Source organism: Channa argus, chromosome 3 (genome assembly GCF_033026475.1).
Source record: "Channa argus isolate prfri chromosome 3, Channa argus male v1.0, whole genome shotgun sequence".
In the NCBI taxonomy this organism is placed as follows: Eukaryota; Metazoa; Chordata; class Actinopteri; order Anabantiformes; family Channidae; genus Channa; species Channa argus.
In genome coordinates, this window is record NC_090199.1 from 20,275,299 (window position 1) to 20,297,865 (window position 22,567).

The 22,567-nt window shown below is 38.0% G+C and overlaps 1 protein-coding gene across 8 annotated transcripts; it reads left to right on the forward strand.

Annotated features, from left to right (window-relative positions):
• The first annotated feature begins 788 nt into the window (after positions 1-788).
• On the forward strand, positions 789-22,200 carry gne (glucosamine (UDP-N-acetyl)-2-epimerase/N-acetylmannosamine kinase). Of its 8 annotated transcripts, XM_067497696.1 has the most exons (16): positions 829-944; positions 10,891-10,946; positions 13,448-13,471; positions 13,580-13,645; positions 14,726-14,865; positions 14,976-15,222; positions 16,176-16,383; positions 16,468-16,620; positions 16,794-17,006; positions 17,222-17,309; positions 17,446-17,656; positions 17,992-18,121; positions 18,221-18,442; positions 18,749-18,931; positions 19,729-19,845; positions 20,955-22,200. In XM_067497696.1, the coding sequence occupies exons 2-16, from the start codon at positions 10,914-10,916 to the stop codon at positions 21,188-21,190; spliced, it is 2,271 nt and encodes a 756-aa protein (XP_067353797.1). In that variant the 5' UTR covers positions 829-944; positions 10,891-10,913; the 3' UTR covers positions 21,191-22,200. The 8 variants fall into 8 exon arrangements, with proteins under 8 accessions (XP_067353798.1, XP_067353800.1, XP_067353795.1 ...); XM_067497694.1 differs by lacking the exon at positions 10,891-10,946 and having other exon boundaries at positions 828-944; XM_067497698.1 differs by lacking the exon at positions 13,448-13,471.
• The last annotated feature ends 367 nt before the right edge of the window (positions 22,201-22,567 follow it).

Genomic DNA, 22,567 nt, shown 5'->3' on the forward strand with positions numbered 1-22,567 from the left:
GATGTATATCATATTTTAGTACTTTGATGGCCTATGTGGCTGTAGATGTAAGCTCAAAGCTTTATATAATATTTTCTGTTTCTTCTTGCCCACACTAATCACATTTACCTATATTATGTTTCCATATTTTGAATCGTGTACTTTTGAGGCCTTTGAATCCCATTAATCTACCGTCCTTTCATTTCTTCCTCCCATCTCCTCTGCCATCTTTCCTTCAATGTAGGCTTAATACTGCACTTTACTTCATGGAAAGGCAAGCTTACATTTTTTGAATTCCAGGTTCCACAAATATGCTGATAACAATGTATTTCCATGGAAACGTTCCACAAATTAAACGAAACATGAACATCCAACATTCCTTGACAACTGGTTAGACAAACATAAAAAAAAAACCCACCGCTTACGGGGTGGGGGGCTGGAGCCTATCCACTTGTCATGAAGAGGCGAGGTACACCCTGGAGAGAACGCCAGTCTGTCTAATGGCCGCAGAGAGACATAGACAGACAGACCACTTTTCGCATTCACGTTCACACCTATGGGCAATTTTAGAGTCAAATTATCCTAGGATGCATGATTGTGGGAGGAAACTGGAGTACATGGAGGAAACTCACGCAACATGTTTTAATTTACCTAAACTTTTTTAAGACACAGTGACTATGGAAAAAAAACAAAAGTAGAAACACGGGGGAAGAAAATCACGTTGGTTATTGCGCATCCATTCTGTTGATGTTGTTCCATTGTTTTCCATTGAGATTTTATTGTGAAGATCACAACATCCGGTCCCATTATTTCGGTTCCGGCTCTCCGTCAGACACTGCTCACCCTCCTCCTTTCGTGTGGGTGTACAGATGCACTTTGGATGGTGACCGCTGAAACCCTAAGCAGAGGCGAAATAAATGAACGTAATCAACGACGGTTTCGGCGTGAGATCTGGAAAATTAAAGGTAAATGGCATTAAAGTTATATGATGACATGCGACATTATACCTTAATAAAATGAAAACTATGGACGATTTGATAACTTTAGCTAACTGTTAGCTAACGCTAGCTTACGTTTAATCGCTGGACCGTGAGGATGATTTCAGCAACGTGTCCCAAACACTTGGGAAAAAAAAACAGTGTTCATGCCAATTTTGGGGTGTTAACAAAGGGATTCCCGTCGTTCACTCGTAAACGAGCTCCTAGCATTATTTTGTAGCTAAATTCAGACCGCAGTACATCACTAGGTTTAACTTGAGTTATTTTAACTTTAGCCAAAACAGCAAAAACATCTTCGTGGCAGCTTGCTGTCTCTGTATCCTCTGGCTAAATAGCTCAGTGTATGTTGCTTTGACTCACGTGTTTAAAGGTGTTGGCAGAGATGCTAAAGCAGAGGTGTCTGCTTTGGTTGCTATAGAATATTATGTCTTTGTTATGTAGCTATACAGCTAGTTGTGCAAAGTCAACTATGTAAAGTCTGTCGGGTAGGAACCAATCAACAAATCTACGTCTACCTGTAAGCGTTAATGTACTTTTGATCATACCTACACCACTCACAAAAAGTTTACGTTTATGGACAATGTAAAAAGTTCATGCTACAGTGATATTATATCATGAAAGTAGGGTATTTAAGTAGAAGCACGCAGTGATCACTGGGATTTCTGCATCTCAAACAATTTATTGAAAAAAGCTAACAACAGTGTTGGGTATACCACAACCAAAAATGTAGATGCCTCCATAACTTACTAACTAACTGTTAGTGTCCTCTTGTTCTCATGATGTCAAACTGTGAACAGCATCATGAAGACGACTATTTAAATACAAATTGTCATCAAACTTTAACTTTAAGTGGTGATTCATGGATCAGACATGATCCATGAATCACAATATGATTTTTGTGGTTAATTACCTTGTTATAGAACAGCATGTTATATATAATAAGTACTGACACATTGAACAGTTGGACATGTGTAGCCAAAGGTTTAGAGAAGCTCAAATTAAGTTCACTTGTAAATGTCATATTGCATTTCAAGTGCATTCTGATATTTCACCTGAAAGTTGAATATCCCTAACTGTTTGTGAGTAGTGTATGCTAAAATGCAGCAAATACATACGTATGTCCAGAAATGTTGCTTAAAGTCATTCTTGTTCACCTAACAACTGCTATCTATGCCATGACGTGCCTCTTAAGTTTTCAAAATGAAATGGACTGTTCATGTTGTACCACAAAGTTAGCATCTCCCTGGTTCTTTTGACCAAAATTCAATTGGATATGTACATTAGCATTTGGATTATTATGGGAAAAAGCTCTCTGATGAAGAAAAGTTTAAAATACATGCTTTGTTCAGCAAAATAATCTGCACAGATGAATATTACTTTTATTACTCTGAAGCCTAAACACAATCGTCAGAAGTAATAAGCTATTATTAGGCTATAAATTAAGTACTTGTGTCACCTACCAAACTAAGCTCTCTAGCTTTCATGAGGATACATATTTTTTAACAATAAACACTCAAAATCCCAAACTATTTCCAAGATCATTCATTTAGAACTATTGTTTAAACATCTACTTTGTGAAGTTAGTTGGTGTGAGAGAAGAACATGCAGAGGATTGTGTTAAATGGAGGCACACAATTTGCTCAGGTGACCCCTGAAAGGGAACAGCTGAAAGGTATAGAAGAAGTTTAAACACCTATCTCACAGTACACATCTGGGTGGATAAATAAATGTGTTGGCCTATAGCACAAACTTGATTTTGAGGTAATTTCTGGGACTGCATCTTAACCTAGATGTTAACAACCACCCTGGATTCCCTGTACACTGTCACTTGCTCACAGGACATAAAATAGCTAATCTAAACCACATTATGCTGGATTATAACACTGATTACTTTTTAATTATTTATTTATTGATTCATTTAGAAAATATTTGCTTATTTTGAATTTGATGCCAGTTACAAAAACGTTGCGACAGGGCAACAAACAGATTGGAATAGTTGCGTAGTTCTAAAAAAATTAAGAATGTGTTAATGTTCATATCTGTAAGAAAAAGTTTGTGTTCATTGCCTTGAGAACAATTATGCTATAATTAAATGGCAAAGAATTTGTGAATTTCATCATCTACAGTTCATAATATCTGAAAAACAACACAGCATGGGTAACTTGCACATCTGTGATAGCACTAGTAGTATATACAGGTATTGGAGAAATACGTGCTTCCTTTCAGTTGACGTCTTTTTCAAGAAAGGCATTGCTTAACTCTGTAACAAAAACCCAAACAACATTCTGCACATATTACAACAGCATGTCTATAGTAAAAGAATTTTAGTGATAAACTGGTCGGCAGACCAGATCAGTTACCCTTTAAAAACATTTAGTGTACTTTCAAGCGAAAAATATGACAAAGGATAAGCGTGTCAAGTGCTACATCCACCTTTAGGAAGAAAAAACTTTACAATCCTTTACAACATGTTGCTAAAACATGAGACAATGTGACAGTGTAACACAGTGGTACGCAGACACACACACACAGTGCCCCTACTTTTTTGGAAATGGGGTTTATATATGGTGTCAACGTTATTATCAGTTAATTAAATATAGTGTACTGTAAATGTCTCATTAGTTAGTGACCCACTCACCCCAACCGGTCAAGGCAGATGGCCACCCACCCTGAGCATGGTTCTGCTGGAAGTTTCTTCCGTTAAAGGGAGTATTTCCTCTCCACTGTTGCCTAGGGCTTGCTCAAGGGGGATTCTACATACTTGTGTCGTCTGGACTTTATTCTGTAAAGTGCCTTGAAATGACTGTTGTAAATTGGCCCTCTCTCTCTCTCTCTCTGTGTGTGTGTGTGTGTGTGTGTGTGTGTGTGTGTGTATATATATATATATATATATATATATATATATATATATATATATAGTTGAATTGAATGTGAATAGGAAATCCAGGTGTATCTCATTTAGATCCATCTAAACATTAAGATGCACAACTGATACACATCTGTAGGATATCAGTCTTTGAAGTGACCGACCTGCAAAATGTTTGCTTTATTATAAAGGACATTAGATGGCAGTATATCACTAACTGGGATATGGCACAGATTAACAACTAAGGTGAGGAGTGTTTTTTTAACCATTCTCTAAAATCTTAAAAGAATGCCTTCATGTAAGTATTTATTATCAACTTTAAAATGTTATCTGAAAAAAGAAAATTTAGTTATAAATACTCAGAATTGGAGTCCCACAAATTTTTCTTAGGGATTTATTTTTACAGACAATTAAGGGTCTTTGTGTAGCACCTTCAACAAAAATTAGGCAAGTCAGAGAGCTTTTCATAAGGTGAAACTGCTTTACAGAAGATCAAAGAAGTTGTTTTGAATTTAAAGGTTTTCTGGGAATTTGTCCCAGATGTGGTTTTCATTAAAACTGAATGCTGTTTTTCTATAATTAGTATTCATGGCCAGAGAATAACAGATGAGATCTATTGTCATGGGGAACTGGCAGCTTTGTACTAAATCAGCTGCAGGTATCCACTTTTTCTGTAGCCATGTAGACACTTACAGTAGTCAGATATGAATTCAATCTTGGATAACTGTTTTTCTTTTAGTATTGAAGGTGCTTTGGACTTGAATTTCTACAGATTCATAGACCTGTAAGTCTAAGGGGAAGAGGTCTACTTGATGTGGATTTAATTTTAAAACAAAAAATCTATTTATACCCATCACCTCTACATTTAGTAATTCATTATGACCCTAATTAAAAATTTGAAATATTTAATTTACATAAGTATCCAGATCCTTGAGTTCAAACCCCTGTGGTATCTTCTAAGCTATGTATCCGATCCAGATGTAATTACCTGAAAATAAAAGCTGAAAAATAGATTTCTTGTCTCATATTCATCTTTTAATGTCAAACCTAAATGTTGGCAGTCTACAGCAAAAATACAGGATTTGGCCCCACTGTTCCATTACCTTTAGCGGGGAGTGTATGCTAATAGGTAAATGGCAATTGTATCCAATTTAAAAAAAAAAAACATTACAACAGAAAGTGAATGGTCTGAAAACTCTTTAAAACCACTGTATGTCTTGTAGACAGTATGTGTTACTGCTCCCTGGAGAAGCTGGTTAAAGTTTGCATTTCATTGGTTATTACATGTGTTTGCTCTTTTTTTCATTAGAGTAAATCTATGAGTAATGTATGCTCAGATAAATGTTTGATCTAGTCTCATGTTTTATCTGTTTCTTGTGTAACAGGATGTCACAACTGTGTCAACATTGAGCATTGTTTACCCATTTCACAGTCCACTTGCTAAGGTTGTGCTAACAGTGTCATTCCCACATGTCAAATAAAGGCCTGTAGAATAAGTGCTAACCTGATGTTACTGTGCCTAACTACAATGGAACTAATCTAATGAGACAGACAGTGAAGAAATTTGTCTGATCCACCATGGAGTCCAACCATATTTCCAATCACGTATTGAATTAAATGCTGTTGCAATTTGCATTTACACTATTTTGAGAATACCTGAAGCCATCAACAACAATAAAAACTTTATTCAAAATAAATATAAATCTCATGCCCTAAGGTAGAGAGTCGAGCTGGTGATGAGGTGACTGCTTCAAATACCACAATACAAAGAAAGTCATAGAGTATGGAGGAACATATTTTTGTTTAAAAGGACAACCACACATTCTTAATACTGGTTTGTTCTCATGACGATTCAGAGCATTTGGAGAACATTTTCTTTCTCCACCACACATTTTGGATTGAAGAAACATGTCACCCAGTATAATTGTATCTCTGGCTGATGTGTCTTCAGCACATACAGATAAGCTAATCCAGTTTGCAGAATGGAATACACAAAATTAATTAAAATGTTGGGTATTGGATTTTCATTTATTTGCTTCTAAATTTTCACATTATCTTTTTTACTTGATCTGAATTATTAGTTCAATGGCAGGTACATGATAGTTTCACATCCATGGCCAAGTTAGACAGTGTACTTGTTGTAGAAAGTACTCCACTAAGTGTAGTAAGGACAAGCACCAGACTTAGACTGTAGATATACTGAACAAGTAAGTGCTGTTTCAAATTTGTTTGTTGGCTTCAGATGTAGCTGAGCGTCTGTCATTTCTCTTAAGTTTGCTGATTTAGTCTGATTTTAATAGTGTTAAGAACTGTGGATAGAAATATTTGCTCTTCTGGTAAAGTGGATCTGTTGGTCTGTTGTTGATAGTAGTTTCAGCTTAGTAATCAGCGAGGACTCACACCTTTGACCTAACAAAGGGACACAAATTAGGTTGTTTTTAATGATAACTCGACTTCTCGTCACTGACACCTGGAAGATCTGTCATCCCTGGATTATCATGCCATTAGGATTACAGCACCGATTACACTCCATGTGATTGTGATCTATCGACCACCGGGCCAGCTGGGGAACTTCTGTGATGAGCTTGATATGCTGTCCGACTTCCCTGAAGATGACACTCTTGGGAGACCTAAACATCTACCTGGACAAACCTCAGACGGCTGAAGTGTTTGCTTTTCTAAACATGTTTGACCTGAGACTGGTCTCCACTCCTCTGACACAAAAAGCTGGCAACATCCTGGACCTCATTCTGACCCGGAACTGCACCACAGACAGTCTGTGGTAGTGTCAAGTGTGGTAGTCTCCTACCTCACTTGAAACATTCCGCCGTACCCTCAGGTCTCTCGATCCAGAGCGATTCTCTTCACTGGTCTCTGCAACTCTGCCCCCACAACAGGACTTCTCCACCCTCGATACAGATGCAGCCACAGACAGCCTCTGCAATACACTCTCATCGTGTCTGGGTAGCTTCTGCCCTATGTCTTGTAGACCTGCTCGTCCCTCAGCTTCTAATCCATGGCTAACTGTCTGGATCTTGAACTGTCTGAGTAATGCACCACGCTCAGGAGTGCTGAGAGAAAGTGGCACCAATCCAAGGCTCCATCTGCTCTTGCTGATTACTGCTCATGTTTGTTTCTCACAGTGTCACCAGGGCAAAGAATGAATACTACCAGGACAAGATCAGCGACACCACGGACATCCGAAAGCTGTTCTCCACTTTCAAATCACTCACCTACCCACCTCCACCTTCTCCATCCACTTCTCTCACTGTCAACAACTTTGCTGGCTTTTTTGCTTATAAGGTGGCAGCCATCAGCTGACAGTTCTCTCTTCAGATGATGACATCCTGCTAACTTCTTCCAATGCTGCATAGCTCTCCTTATTTTCAACTCTTGACTGAGGATGTTGTATCCACACTCCTCCCCTCTAACCATCTGACTGGATCCGATGCCTTCCACTCTCCTTCAAGCAGTTGCAGCCACGCTAATGCCAGCTATTACACAAATCATCAAAACATCTCCCACAACAGGCACTTTTCCGACTTCATTCAAGCAGACCAGATCACCACACTGCTTAAGAAGCCCTTTCTTGACTGCTTACTTCCAGACCCGTCTCCTTCCATTTCTGGCTAAGACAATGGAACAAGCAGTCTTCAATCAACTGTCAGATTGTATTTTCAAGAACAACCTACTTGATGTCAGCCAGTCTGGCTTCAAGAGTATTCACTCCTCAGAAACGGCACTATTGATGGTCGTGGAAGCTCTGTGGGCTGCCTTTGGTCTTACTGATTGGGATAAAGGTATCGTTTCAAGTGCATGTTTCTAACTCTCGCAGCCTCTCTACTAGTGTTCCACAGGGTTCAGTTCTAGGTTTTCTTCTTTTTTTTATTCTATACTACATCCCTGGGTTCTATGATCCACTCGCATGGCTTTTCCTATCACTGCTATGCTGACGACACACAGCTCTTCCTGTCCTTTTTACTAGATGACCACATGTCTCTCCAACATCTATCTTTGGATGAGAGAGAGACATCTTATGCTCAACCTCTCCAGGACTGGAGTTCTTGTCCTCCCAGCCAGACCTTCGATACAACACAACATCAGTATCGGCATTGGATCTGGAATAATTGTCCCCGCTAAGTCGGGCAGAAATCTGGAGATCATCATCGACGACTTACTGTGCTTTAAGAACCACATCTCCTCAGTCTCTAGAGCATGCAGATTTGCCCTTTACAACATCAGAAAGATCAGAACCTACCTCACGGAATACATAACCCAACTGATTGTGCAGGCACTGGTCATATCGTGTCTTGTATGTCTTGTATGTCTATACTGCAGTGCTCTGTTATTGGAGTTTCCGGTATGCACAATCCAACCCTTGCAGATGAGCCAAAATGAAGCAGTTTTAATCAGCCAAAAAGGACTCATGTCACACCACTCTTCAGAGCTCTACACTGGCGGTCTGCCAATGAATGACGTCTGGTGGTCCCAGGACCACAGAGAAGGCATCAAGCCCTGTGGTACACCAGTTTAGCGCAATGATCCCACGATGGTGGAACGAGCTACCAAACGCTGCACGCTCAGCTGACCCTCTCCCAATATTCAAAAAACTGCTGAAAACTGAACTCTTCCGCATCTTCCTATGCACTTAAATCTATTTAAAAAAAAACATATCATTTCTGCTCTTTCTTTCAATTGCATTGCATTCTTCTTCTCATTCACTTCTGATAGGACTTTGATGTTTCCTCCTTGACTTAGATTATTGCTTGACTTGTACCTCACTTAAATGACTAAATGTAAATGTAAACAGCAAAATATATCAGATTAATTAATAAAAGTGTAAATAGGGGTGTCTGGCAGGTTGTTAACTAATGATACATGAGTATTAATTATTATTTTCTAATTTTTTGTACAACAATTTTTATATTAAAACAATCAGGTGGTGTTATTGTTGTGGTTGATCACAAGTGTATTTCTGTGAATAATTTTGGAAACAAATTTAGCTTGAAGTTACATTGAACTCTTTCTGTAAACTGAGGGCAGCAGAACCCTGTAGGTCCCTGAACTTTTTATATAAATAGAGAGCCCAAGTAAAAGTGAACACTGCTGCTCCTGCAAAAGGCTGCATCACTTTTATGTCATTGTGCAAATTTGAACTCTGACCACCACTATGTCTGGACAAGACATATCTGTGTTGAGTCGTGGGAGTATGCAAAACACACTACATGCTGCGATGATTAACCAAACCCAAAGCTCAGCCCATGAAAGTAAATAGCCAAGTCTTTTATTACCATTGGAATAATACATGACACGTTTCACTTAGTGTTCCATCAAGCTCATAAACATAACAAGCCTATGCTGAAAGAGGGTATCTAATATTATGTACAAATGAACTAGTGTTTAAAACTTGTCCTCAGTACAGGACAGAAAATTAAGGAATAGAATAATAGGAAAAATTAATATGGAAAAGAGGAAAGTAAAGTGACTAAACTAGATATATTTTGCTACACTGAGACACGCCCATCTCTTATGCATTGACATTACCAATAAAAGAAATGCACTGAGCTATCAGTTTTTAATTCTTCAAGTCCTATTGGGCTTTGTAAGCACAGAACCTAAGTAACAGCTTATAACCCCTCCACAAATCCAACTGATGTTGCCCCTAATGCAGATTTAGAACCTACAGACAATTAGGTAAGATTACATATAGCGGGTGACAGAATCAGTATTCAGTGTGGTCCAGTCTCAACAGAAAGCAAAATATAACATCAGCAATGGAAAGTACAGTGTATACATTAACAATAAGATATTATAGTAATATACTGTATATTAATGATAAAAAGAATTTAGCATAACAGTGGCGTAGAGTTGACATCCAACCTTTTTGAGACTGATTTGGCATAGTTTTTTTCTTTTTACCCGGATGCCCTTACTGACACAACCCTCCCCAATTTCAACCTTGGGCTTGGGACCAGCACTGTGCATCTGGGGATGGTAATGGGCTGTTGGGGGTTCAGTGTTTTGCCCAGAGACACTTCAACATATAGAACCTCAGACCCTGTGGTCCGTGGAGACTGCCTTACCAACTGAATTACCTGACGTTTAAATTAACTGTATTTTAAACTTTTGGCCCAAATGCTCTGAATTATTAGAACTTTGTACAGCGGTCTAAAGTAAACTGGTCAACTGTGCATCTGTGAGCTCTCCTGATTATGTGTAGCGGTGAAAGTTCTTACTAATATGACATACTTATATAAGTGTCAGTGTGAAAAGAAGCAGCACAAAGGTTTTTACTGTCCTGTTTAATGATGGTGATGGCGACCACTGATGTACAGCAGTGCGGCTGCTAACATAAAGACTTTGGCCAAAATAAACCAAAGGGTTCAATGCGTTTACATGGACTAAAGTAAGCTTAAATAAGCTTTCTCCAACTGTGCATGTGTGTAAAATAAGGCTGCAGATAAGAATATGTAGCTGTGTGAAGGGCTGAATGAAAGGAGAGATCATTAATGGGGCGATGCCGCCTCATAATCTGCCAGTCAGAAAAAAAAGTCAGTCAGAAAATACAATTAACACAAAGTGTTGCACAGGAATACAGTCATTCCAAAATTGTTAAATCCTCAAGCTTAATAGGTGTTGTCTTTCCAATGGCTCATAGATATATCATTAACTGCTGTAATTTGTTCATGTTTATTTTTTTTATTTTTTTATTTTCTAAATCATATTGTCTTTTAGACCCTTTTTTTATCACATGGGAAAATTTTGAACTAACCTGCATTCAATTGTGCGAGGGCACCATTATTATGAAAAGCAGGTTCTTTTATTTCCTCTACTCAGCCCATCATGAGCTTTAGTTCTGATAGGGCCCCTCCCCTATCTGTATGCCTGCATCACTCTAACACTCTTCCTTTCTCATTTCCTCTCCTGCTTAATGGCTTGTACATGTCTGTCTTCCGTTGCTTGAATGCAGTTAGGCTAAAGATAGAAATAAAAAAGAGGGAAAAGGATTGGAAAAAGAGCAGTGGATAATTTTCTTTTTTTTTTTAGCCAAGAGTCTTTAGAGACGTGGGATGGAAAAACATCCAGGGTGCATAAACCCTCATGTGAGTCACATGGCTTTTTTTCTCTTCTCACAATATTTTTGTCTTTATTTTCTGTTTTTTCTTTTTAATTGCACTCTATCGTCACCTCTCTTCAACGTCCTCTGTTGCTGTGTCATCCCTCCCTTTGTTTCCTGCATGTGCCCCTGCCCCCATACCATAAGGCTGGCTGCTGATGCTGTCTTGTGATGCTTGAGCAGATACCACAATGTGCCAAATGAGATTCAGGGTAAATCACAGGATTTATTCCAAGAGATTTTTTGTGTGACCTGACACATGGAACAGAACAAAGGCATGGCAACTGTAAGAAATGATTCCTAGAGTTGCTACAACTGTGTTGCATAGAATTGGTATTTATGTGGTGTTGGTGATGATGAGGAGGAAAATAATTTTCAATTTACATTTATCAAAGCTTATATAATAATTTACCAGAACTAAACTAACAGAGGGAACAATCAGCCCTCAACTGAACAGAAAGTAGGCTTCCATGAGATGGTGAAAGGTTTGGAAACTTTACTTTCTTGTGTTTGAGTACAGAGATGTGGAAGCAGAGAGAAGCTGTGATGCAACTCAACAGAAATCAGAAAATCACATTACTGTCTACAGTCAAAATCCCAATGACATTTTTAAATGTATCATGTTTATAAAAAGTAAAAAAGCTTAATGACTTGAGCAGTGAAGCATCATGAACCTCAACATTTAGCTGTATCTCAGCCAAGGAGATTATTTTAAAGGTAGAAGATCACAAATTTGGCTTGCATTGCATTTTTCAACTTGAATGAAATAACTGCAATGTAGCAAAGTATAATGAAAATGAAAATGATGATTGTGTTTTTATTGTGCTTTTGACATGAAAATAGACCAAATTTCCTGTTGTGTGTTAAAAATATAGTCTTCAAAATAGTATAAAAATTAAAATTGAAATAAAAGACAGCTACTTCCAAACTACACTGCCTAGGCTGTTTTGTTAAACTGCAATAAAACTTCAGCTCTGGTAAAGCTTCACTTTTACCTGTTAGCGGAAGGTTACATTCAGTTCCATGCTGTATTGTTGGCATCAGGTAAATGTAGAACAATTTTGTCTTGTTCAGTATCAAGACAAATATAGTAGAATAGCTTACGTCAGTAACTTAGGAAATACTGTTACTAATATTAGTTAATACTTTCTTTGCTGATACAGACAACAGTGCTGAGCTCACATTCTGTCCTGATGCTTTTTATGAATGTGTATTTTGTATAAATTTACATCTTATTGCAGAGTTATTGAATTATAGCTGTTATTATTATTACTATTATTATTATTATTGTTGAAGTTGTTGTGTTTTGCTCTTCTGGAAGTATTAGGGTTAAGGTATAAAAGTAGATAAGCCCATGGCCCATCTTTGGCTTGCAGTTCTGAATTGCAATCAGTGCCATGACTTGACCATGACCATTTTCAGTGACTAATGATTCTGCATTTAATGTTTTTATTTTTTATTTTTTCCACTGACATTAGACCCGACAAAAAAATTATTGCAATGAACAGTAACAGGCTTTGGAAATGGTCCTTGGCAAAACTCTCTGCATTACGCCATAGAAAACATGATGGCATTTAACATTCAAGCCTCAGTACTAAACCCCACCTTGTTGTTTCTTTTTTCTCTAAATCTGTTTGTTCATTCTGTAGCCAGTGACTCCTCCTTTAGACCTCAGTGAGTGACAAAATTTAACCCCAGGAGTTTTTGAAATTTTAAGTACTCTATCCACTTACATTTGCTGTACCTGTGATTTACCACATTGGTTAAATACATACAACTCTGTGTGTTGTGTGACACACAATTTGTGTTGTCTTTAGGAACCAGATTTTAAATGATTCACTGAGCCTACTGAGCTGTTCTAATGTCTTCAAAGCAGCAGATGGCAGCAGTTGTTTGTAAATGAGAATTCTTTTTTCTGAGGAGTGTGAGGAACCATTCTCACTGAGAATTTCAGCATCTGTTATAGTTTAACATAGATGGATGACTTTCATGTATTTCACATAATATTGCAGTTTCGAACATTGAAGCAGACTTTTGAAGGCTAAAGAGAACATAATGCTCCCAATTTAGCCAGGGAACTATGTAGTGAGAATAACTGTTTGGGGGTTGGAGTTTTACTAACAAACCTTTTTTAGACTGAAGAAGCTACTGGGATAAGTAGTGATACTCACAAGTAAAAAGACCAGTTGCCACAAACTAACTTACAGCACTTTTTATAAAAGTGCTCTATGTCAGGTACTAATTCAATAATTAAAAAGTAAATTATTATTTCAGTAGTGTAATATTGTAAGGTTTCATCCAACTAGTCCAACAGTTTTCTTCTGTCATGTGACCAGAGTATACCAGATGCAATGGTGAACTTTGTATTGCTATTCAAAGCCCTGCCTTGCAGCATTGTTCTCACTTCTGGATAAATTAGTCAAACGTGTCCTTCATATCCAATACAAAACATTTTTAGTGGAGTTTTGTTGTGTTTTCATGCTTCAGAATCTGAATATTTGGAAGGCCAAAGTGAGTATCACCAGTGGGGGGGGGAGTTGTATTAAAAAAATGATAATACGTGTATTTTTTTAATAATCTTTCTTTTGAATCACACGCTCTATTTTGTTTTTTTTATAGGAGCATCTATCTAAGAACTATTTAAGAATGCAGAGGAGCAGAGAAAAGATGGAAAAGCACAATCGGGTATGACTTGCCTTTAGCCTCTTTCACACATGTTGGAATTCGGAGTTCACAGGAAGGAGGTGTGTTGCAAATACCAGAGTTAGATTCTCTGAAGATCACCCATAACACCCCCTAACACAAAGTTTAGATTATGTGTGTGAGCCTTTGCCTGGAGCATGCTGCTCTTTTCTGAATTGTTAAGAGGATTTAAAAGAAGAAAACCCGCAAGCGTGTTGACAACATTTCTATTGTATGTGGCAACTGGCATGGTGTCTTTTTTTTTTTAACACAGCTTCAATGTGCTGTAAACAAAACACAGTTTTCAGCTGCATACTTTTTCTGTGATGTTTTTTCTGGCGTACTTTGTCTACTAGCCTCCTGTACGCGCTGACCTCATTCTGAAATCAAGCTGCTTCTCCCATGAGGCACTTCTGACTCGGACATTTCCCACTCTGTCTGGAAAAGTCTGTACAATGTCAACACTTACATATATGAAAGAGGCTTCTGTGACCATGAAAGAGGCTTCTGTGACCATGAAATAGGGAGAGTTTTTTAATAACATAACCACTCACTATTTTTGAAAAGCACAAATACATTCTTGATGGGGGGTTAAAGAATAATTTCACATAACAGACATGATCCTTGTCTTATACAATTCTTAATTGATTAACAAATACTGCAAATCAGTTTTTGTAATTAAAAGAGTAGAAAGAGAAAGAGAGAGAGAGTAATTTGCTGACTATATTTCCTACACATATCAAGTTACTGTAGTACCATAAACTCACGTTTGCCACCATTTCTCTCTTTTCAGAGCCAGCATCATGTGACATTTTTCGTTTTTATCAAATCAAGAATCCTTTAATCCATATTAAAGATCTAAATGATTAGAATTAAAATTAGGTTGTGACTTAGATAAAGATATCCTCCTCTAATATTTGAAGTGTGTTCTATTTAAGTACAAGACTTTGTTGAGATAGAAGAAATATTCCCTAACCACATGCTTCTATGTGTTGTAACTGTATATACTAAATTCTAATCAGCAAATGGTCTGTCTTTGTGGTGTGGGTGTGGTTACACTTTCTGTTGATTTAATGCAAGAAGAAGCGGAGAGTGTGTGTGGCAACATGCAACAGGGCAGACTACTCCAAGCTGGCCCCCATTATGTCTGGGATCAAGTCACACCCTGATGAGTTTGAAATGGAAGTTGTAGTGCTTGGCTCACATCTCATTGATGACTATGGGTAAGACAATATGTACAATTTAAATTATAATGCACTAGCTAATGCAACATTGTTTATTATTTGCTTGGTAATTTTTTATTTGTCTGTCTGACATACTGCCTGTTTTGCAGGAACACTTTTCGTATGATTGAGCAGGATGATTTTGACATTGGTTCTAAGCTTCACACCATTGTGAGAGGAGAGGATGAGGCAGCAATGGTGGAGAGTGTTGGGCTCGCACTGGTGAAACTTCCTGACGTCTTACAAAGGCTGCGCCCTGACATCTTGGTTGTCCATGGTGACCGTTTTGATGCACTGGCTTTAGCAACTGCTGCAGCACTGATGAACATCAGAATACTTCATCTGGAGGGAGGAGAGGTAAGTAGGTTTCTCTGTTGAGCAGCATCTGCTTTAGTTTATTGTAATCATTTAGTAGATGGATATTTGATGAATAACATTATACTTTTAAAAGTGTATGTTATTGTTTCTTTTCTTACTTAAATTTTAAAGCTGGACAATATGTATGCAAACCTTGCATATTCTCTCTTTTAAAGCAATAAAATGTAAATGCTAAATTACTGACAGAATGTGGGGCTCTGACCTGATATACTTCTAAAGCCTGTTTCAGACATGAAATTTAGAGTCTGTCAGGAGAATCAGGTCCTGACATTGTCAGAGGTTTCTCTTTCAGACATGTAACTAACATTGGGAGATAGTCTGTGCGAGATGTGTTCTCACTTTTAGAAATACAGGGGGTGGTATTTGGGCACTTTGAGCAGGGGGCATATTAGGTGCAGAAACAAAGCTACAAAGTTTTGTTTAGTGATCTGGTCGTATACCACAGAATGTCGTGCTGTTCCTTGCATGTGTTTGACGATTTCCAGGTCTGCCCTTACAGACAGAAGTTCATGAAGTTTGTTGTCCTTCTAGTTCGATCTTTTTGTTGTGTTTGTATAAATGAATGAGTTCTTCACCTTCAGTGGTTTGTATTTGCCCGGTTTCGCAGCAGTCGCAAGAAATGGACGTCATAAACACGCCCACTTACTCATGGTGACTACTCTGGAGTATTTCCTCCTCTATTCACAAATGAGCTGGGGTGAAGCTTGGACTTTGCACTAGAGATCTGGCTGGGTAAAATCCGAGTAATGTCAGGGCCAACAGACTTGGGTTCTGCGTTCACATATACACCCCCTCCAGAAACAGTCTGCACGGAATTCCAGTGCATGTCGGAAAGGGGCTTAAGTCTGTCTTGTGTGCTACAACTTTATATTAACAAATGTCAACAAGCAACATCTCTCTCTCTCTCTCTATTTCTCCCTCCCTTGCCCCAGGTGAGTGGTACGATTGATGACTCAATCCGCCACTCCATTAGTAAACTAGCGCATTATCACGCCTGCTGCACACACAGGGCAGAGCAGCACCTCATCGCCATGTGTGAGGACCACTCTCGCATCTTGCTGGCTGGCTGCCCATCATATGATAAGCTGCTCTCAACTAATCAAAGAGAAGACTACATGGATATTATCAAGAGCTGGCTGGGTATTTAGGAATGAATAGAAATACAGTCTGAGACTTTGGTTTATCTTTGTGTGTAATGTTTGTAGTTTTGTCTTTATGTTGCAGGCGACGAGGTCCAGGATCATGATTATATTGTGGCTTTGCAGCACCCTGTCACTACAGACATCCAGCACTCCATTAAGATCTATGGACTTATGTTGGATGCATTGGTTTCCTTCAAGAAGAAGACCCTCATCCTCTTTCCTAACATTGATGCCGGTTAGTTCTTTGTACTTACCTTGTTTTTCCAGATTTTCATTTATTTCATAGTGTTTTATCAAAGTAGAACTTGGATAATAAATTTGAAGCATTTTTAAGGTTGGTTAAACATTGGATCAGTTAAAATAATACATGTATCTGTGTTTTTGACCCGCGCTGTCTGATTTAAAAAGGAAGTAAAGAGATGGTGCGTGTGATGCGGAAGAAGGGCATCGAGCAGCACCCTAATTTCCGAGCAGTAAAGCACATTCCCTTTGAGCAGTTTATCCAATTGGTCTGCCATGCTGGCTGCATGATTGGAAACAGCAGCTGTGGAGTGCGAGAAGCCGGGGCCTTCGGCACCCCTGTCATTAACCTGGGAACAAGGCAGACAGGCAGAGAGACAGGTGAGGACAAAAAACAAGATTGCTCCCAAACCACTATCCCTGGCACTGTTGTAATTTTGATTTCATAATCTGACTTAGGCTTTTGTTTCGATGAATATTAAGAGGACTGTAGCGGCTGGAAGACTAAGATAATATTATAGTGTCAAGATCAGTTACCTCATTACTGCCCAGTAAATCCTACCATCTACGCTTAAGACATTTTCCTCTTTTTTTAGGTGAAAATGTTATGCACGTCAGAGATGCAGACAGTCACAATAAGATCTACCATGCTCTGGAGCTGCAGTTTGGGAAGAGATATCCGTGGTAGGATAAGTCTCCTCTGTGTAACTTCTTGCAGATCCTCTTCTCCTTTATTGATTTAACTCTTGCTACAGCTTTCCAGTTTGTAATTAGTTTTTGTTACTGTACTAAAAATTTGTGTGCTTCTGTTTCCCATCAGCTCTAAGATTTATGGGGATGGCAACGCAGTGCCTCGTATTCTCAAGTTCCTGCGTACCATTGACCTGGATGAGCCTCTACAGAAGACATTCTGTTTCCCACCGGTGAAAGACTGTATCTCCCAGGATATTGATCACATCCTGGAGACTCAGAGTGCTCTGGCTGTTGACTTGGGAGGAACCAACCTCAGAGTGGCAATTGTCTGCATGAAGGTAGGATGTAGCATTTATTTTTACCCGGGCAGTAATTGTTGTTACCTGCGTCTCAGTTTTTATGAATGTAAACCTTCTATCATGATGCCAGGTGCTACTGTTCATAAAGATATGGCTTTCAGGTAGTGTCTTTATTGGGAATTAGTTTGTGCCTCAAATGTGCAGCTATGTTTGTCTTATCAATAATTGCCTTGTAAATGCATTCATTTTATCAATTCCATAGGATTTTTTTTCTACTTCATACTTGCTATATGTCCAATCTTCATGATCTGTCTTTTCCTCCACCACACTCACTCTCTTTTTCTCCTTGCTTTACTACCTCCCTCTCTGTGCAGGGCAATGTGGTTAAGAAATACATTCAACCTAATCCAAAGACCTTCCAGGAGAGGATGCCTCTTATATTAAAGATGTGTAAAGATGCCATGCAAGATGCTAATTGCCTCAACTGTAGAATACTTGGTGTTGGTATGTAATTATACACTCATGTTTCTTAGGGAAAAGCAACCCAATGCAGACAAACACATTACCTAATAGCTTCGTCAAAATATGTCTTCTTCATATCAGGAGTATCCACAGGTGGACGTGTAAACCCACAAGAAGGTGTGGTCCTCCATTCAACCAAACTGATCCAAGAGTGGTCCTCAGTTGACCTGAGAACGCCCATCTCTGACGCTCTGCAACTACCAGTATGGGTTGACAACGATGGCAACTGTGCTGCATTGGCTGAGAAAAAGTTTGGTCATGGCAAGGGAGTAGAGAACTTTGTCACTGTCATCACAGGAACAGGTGAGAAGGAAGTAATTTATTGAATATGATTGCATTTGCACTTCTGTATAAACAATATAAGTGAACAGGTCCATTCACAAGATTTTCCTTGGAAATAGATCTTTGTAGGCAGCTAAGGTGTTTGTGCGATGTTCATCCGTCATACAATTGATATGTTCCTTCTGAAGACATGCCTGGGACTGTCTAATCATCTAGCCTTATTTTAAAGTAATTGCGATACTAATTGGCTATATTTTTTTTTAATATTATGCTTGCTAAAATTACACTGACAGTGTAAGGAAGTGAATTTCTGGATTCTGCACACAGGTATTGGAGGAGGGATTATCCATCATCATGAGCTGGTTCACGGGAGTACCTTCTGTGCTGCAGAGCTGGGACACATCATCGTTTCATTAGAAGGACCAGAATGTTCATGTGGGAGTCATGGATGTATAGAGGCATATGCATCTGGCATGGCCCTGCAGAGAGAGGCCAAAAGGCTGCATGACGGTGAGTGTTTATCAAGCTTCAAGCAATATTGTAAAATGCAATTACATCTGCTATTTGCTATATGCCAAGTGTGGCTGAGAAAATTGTTTTCTGTGGTGTGTGTAAAAACTTTAACGCAACCATTTAAAGTAAGGGAGTATTTTAAACAGAGACCGAACAACATGGTGGTCTGCGAACTCTGCAAATTGTTTTATTTATTTTACTTTTGAATTGCTAACGGTAGATTGCACCACATTCCTTTTACTTAAATGGGATAAGCTATTGCTTTAATTATGTTCTGGAGAGACTTTATGTTAGTCAGTAAAGCACAGATTACCAGTTAAGACTGGTCATTTTTTTTGTTAGGGGAATAATGCTCTGCAGTGCATACTTTGTCATATTTATTTGTTTAAAGAGAAGTTGGTTGAATAAAATATTAAAATATAAATGATTCATTTAAATTTTTACTTTTTTGTAAATTAATTGATGTATGCATTGAAATATAAAAAAGAACTTAATGTGAAAATAATCTATTAAAAACATGAAAAAAGGTGGTCTTCTAGGTGTAGCCCTAGTTTTATTTAGCCAAAGGTGTTTAGATGTATCTTAATCCATCTCCATAAACAGCTATGCTATCAAAGTGTTCTTAGAATAAATGATGACAACTTTCGTAAAATCTCAGTAAGATAAGAAATAATCACTACTAATGCAATTAATTAAATTCTTCATATGTATGTCTCAAAGGAAATACAATAGCATTTCATTTGCATACTTTATAACACTTGTGTGTGTTGTCTTGTCTGCATTGTGTTTTTCAGAGGACCTGCTGAAGGTGGAGGGGATGGATATGAAGCTTTCGGAGCCAATCACTGCTGCCCACCTCATTAACGCAGCCAAACTGGGAAACTCCCAAGCTGACGCTATTCTGAACAAGGGTTAGAACACAAAGCTGACACACATACCTACGAAAACAAATGGCGTTTAACTTTAGTAATTAATGGAGGATATAAGCAATACAACTTTCTACAGGAAAATTTTAATGACTGTATTTAGCCGTGTTTCCCTTTCTCCCTTTCTGCAGACCACAGTCTGTGTGGTCTGCATGTAGGCATGTTGCCTCCATAAACAGCAAAGGCCTAACCGTAATGAGATGGTCTGGTCTATATTTGCATCTTTTCCTATTTATGTCACTAGCTGTTCTGTCATCTGAGTCGATAAGCTAGTGGCTAGTTGGCCAGAAAACTAACATTATTGTCATGTAGCAATACTATTCATTAAAAATTGAGGATTCAAGCCCCTTGATTCCATTAGCATAGCAGCTAGCTAGCTAGCTATCTAGCCACCAATATCTAATAAATTAACACCTGTAGAAAATCTTGGGATTGTCAGGGAGAAGGTAGGCTGCATTTGCTGGCCACATTTGCCATGTTGCTGTGATGCAATTGGTCTTTCTGGTTGCATGAATCTGATCTGAAATACCAACAGACACAATTTTTCTAATGTAATAAAAGTGCTCAAGTGAAGTGCTCAAGACATGACCATTAGTATTGTGGAGTGTAAAGGTGGTCTTTCTCAAACTTCAGTATTTTGCATATGGTTGACTCGTGAACAGAGACGTAACCAACTTCAGTTTATCCTTCATGACTACAGGGTTTCTGCTCATGACTGTATTTATTTGTGACCTTTGTAATCAGATCACACTTTATAATCATTTTATGCAGAAAATAAGAAAAATTGCAAACAGTGCCATTACTTGTCGTGTGAATGTAGACGTCACCATTTATGCTCAGAGAATCAAGACACATTACATGCAAAGTAGTGATGAATCACCGACCAAAATTTTAAAAGAAAATACATACAAAAAGTCAAGGACAAAAATTAAACTCTCATTGACATTAAAAGTTTGACACTTCTGATCCAAATTAATGCAATTTCATTTTGCGCCTCTCTCTGTCCTCTAGAGTTCATATGTCACTCATCATGAAAACTGCATTTCAAACAACTGAAAAACTCAATTCTGTTTGTCTTATCTTTCCTTCTCCAGCTGCCACAGCTCTTGGTGTGGGTATCACCAACATCCTTCACATAGTGAACCCTTCACTGGTCATCCTGTCTGGAGTGTTGGCCTCTTATTACCAAGCCCCAGTGCAGCACATCATCTCTGAGAGAGCCCTCTTTTCTGTTCAGAGCATCAAAGTGGTGACATCACACTTGGAGGAACCTGCTTTACTTGGAGCTGCTAGCATGGTGTTAGACTATGCAACCAGAAGGACATATTGAAAGACCTAGACCTGATTGACTAAAGACTACAAAACTGAAAGTGTTGTAGTACTTGTACCTGGCTGCATAGATGTTTAAGCATATTTAGGGAAGAACATTTTGATGAAGTGAACACTTTTATGAAGTGTTGTCACCTCATGATGAGGTGAGGTGATGAAGTATTTTAAAATATGTTTTATTTTATTTTTGCCTGTTAATACCCACGATTAATCAATTTATTATTTTTTGGCTATCTACAATCATAGAAGTTCTGAATGCTGTGTCTGTTATGCCTTTACCTTGCCAGATTATAGCCTAGAAACGTCATGCGTGACATTTGGTCCATCACATCGACCACCCATTTCTTGTCTATATAAACAAGGGCTTTGTTGACATTATATGATTAAATTGGTTTAAATTAAATTATTAATTGGTTTAGATTAAATTGCCACCATGTTACTCAGACCCATTTTTTTATCTAAATACTGGGTTTTATTTATTTTACATTTTTTATGTCTTACTTCTCTGCACATGATTCTGTTCTAAAAAGACAAATGGGCTTTAACTTTTTGTAAATAATAGTGAAAGCAAGCATGTTCATGTTTCCTGTTATCTAATGGAAAAAAAGATGTGACTGAGCTGTTAAATTTGCACATTTTTGTCATTGTAGGACCATATGTAACAAATAGGAATGTGAACCATAAACCAATTACAAATAAATATTATGCCATCAACCTATAGACTTGTTGTTGCTAAAGCATGATGAGGTTATGAATCATGTCAATGATTTTGTGTTTTACTGTAGCAGACTTTATGAAGATTTTGATAAATTTGTCAAATTTTTTTTCCTTTATGCCTTTTGATATAATAGTTCAGGAAAAAGATTATGTAATTACCGTTACCTATTACGTTCTTCATTACTTCCAATTTAAACATTTTTATACACTATCTCATTTAATTAATTATTGATGGTCCAAGTAAACGCTCTTTAAGTGTTTTGTGTACAAATAAAGAAAGAAATAACATACTAACTTTATAGGTCCCAGTATCATTGCCGGCATTGGGTTGTTAAAGCAGTTCTTAGTTGTAAGCCATCCCCCAAACGTCTTATTTCATTTACAGCCATGAAATACATAAAATATCTGGGGGTCCAGTAGAGTAAAGAATTTGACTGATCTGCTGTTTTTCAGGACTAGTTTTCCCACATTTACTTTGGCCTTAAGTTAGGACATCCGAGATGTTCTGCATTAAAAAATATACTCACCTGTATCAGTAAGGATTATGAGCCTTATAGTACACATCAGAAGAGAAATAGTTTCTGCACTGCGATAATCTAGCTTTTAAAATACTGATTCCAACCATTCAAATGTTTGCTGAATTACACTGATCATCTTCTGA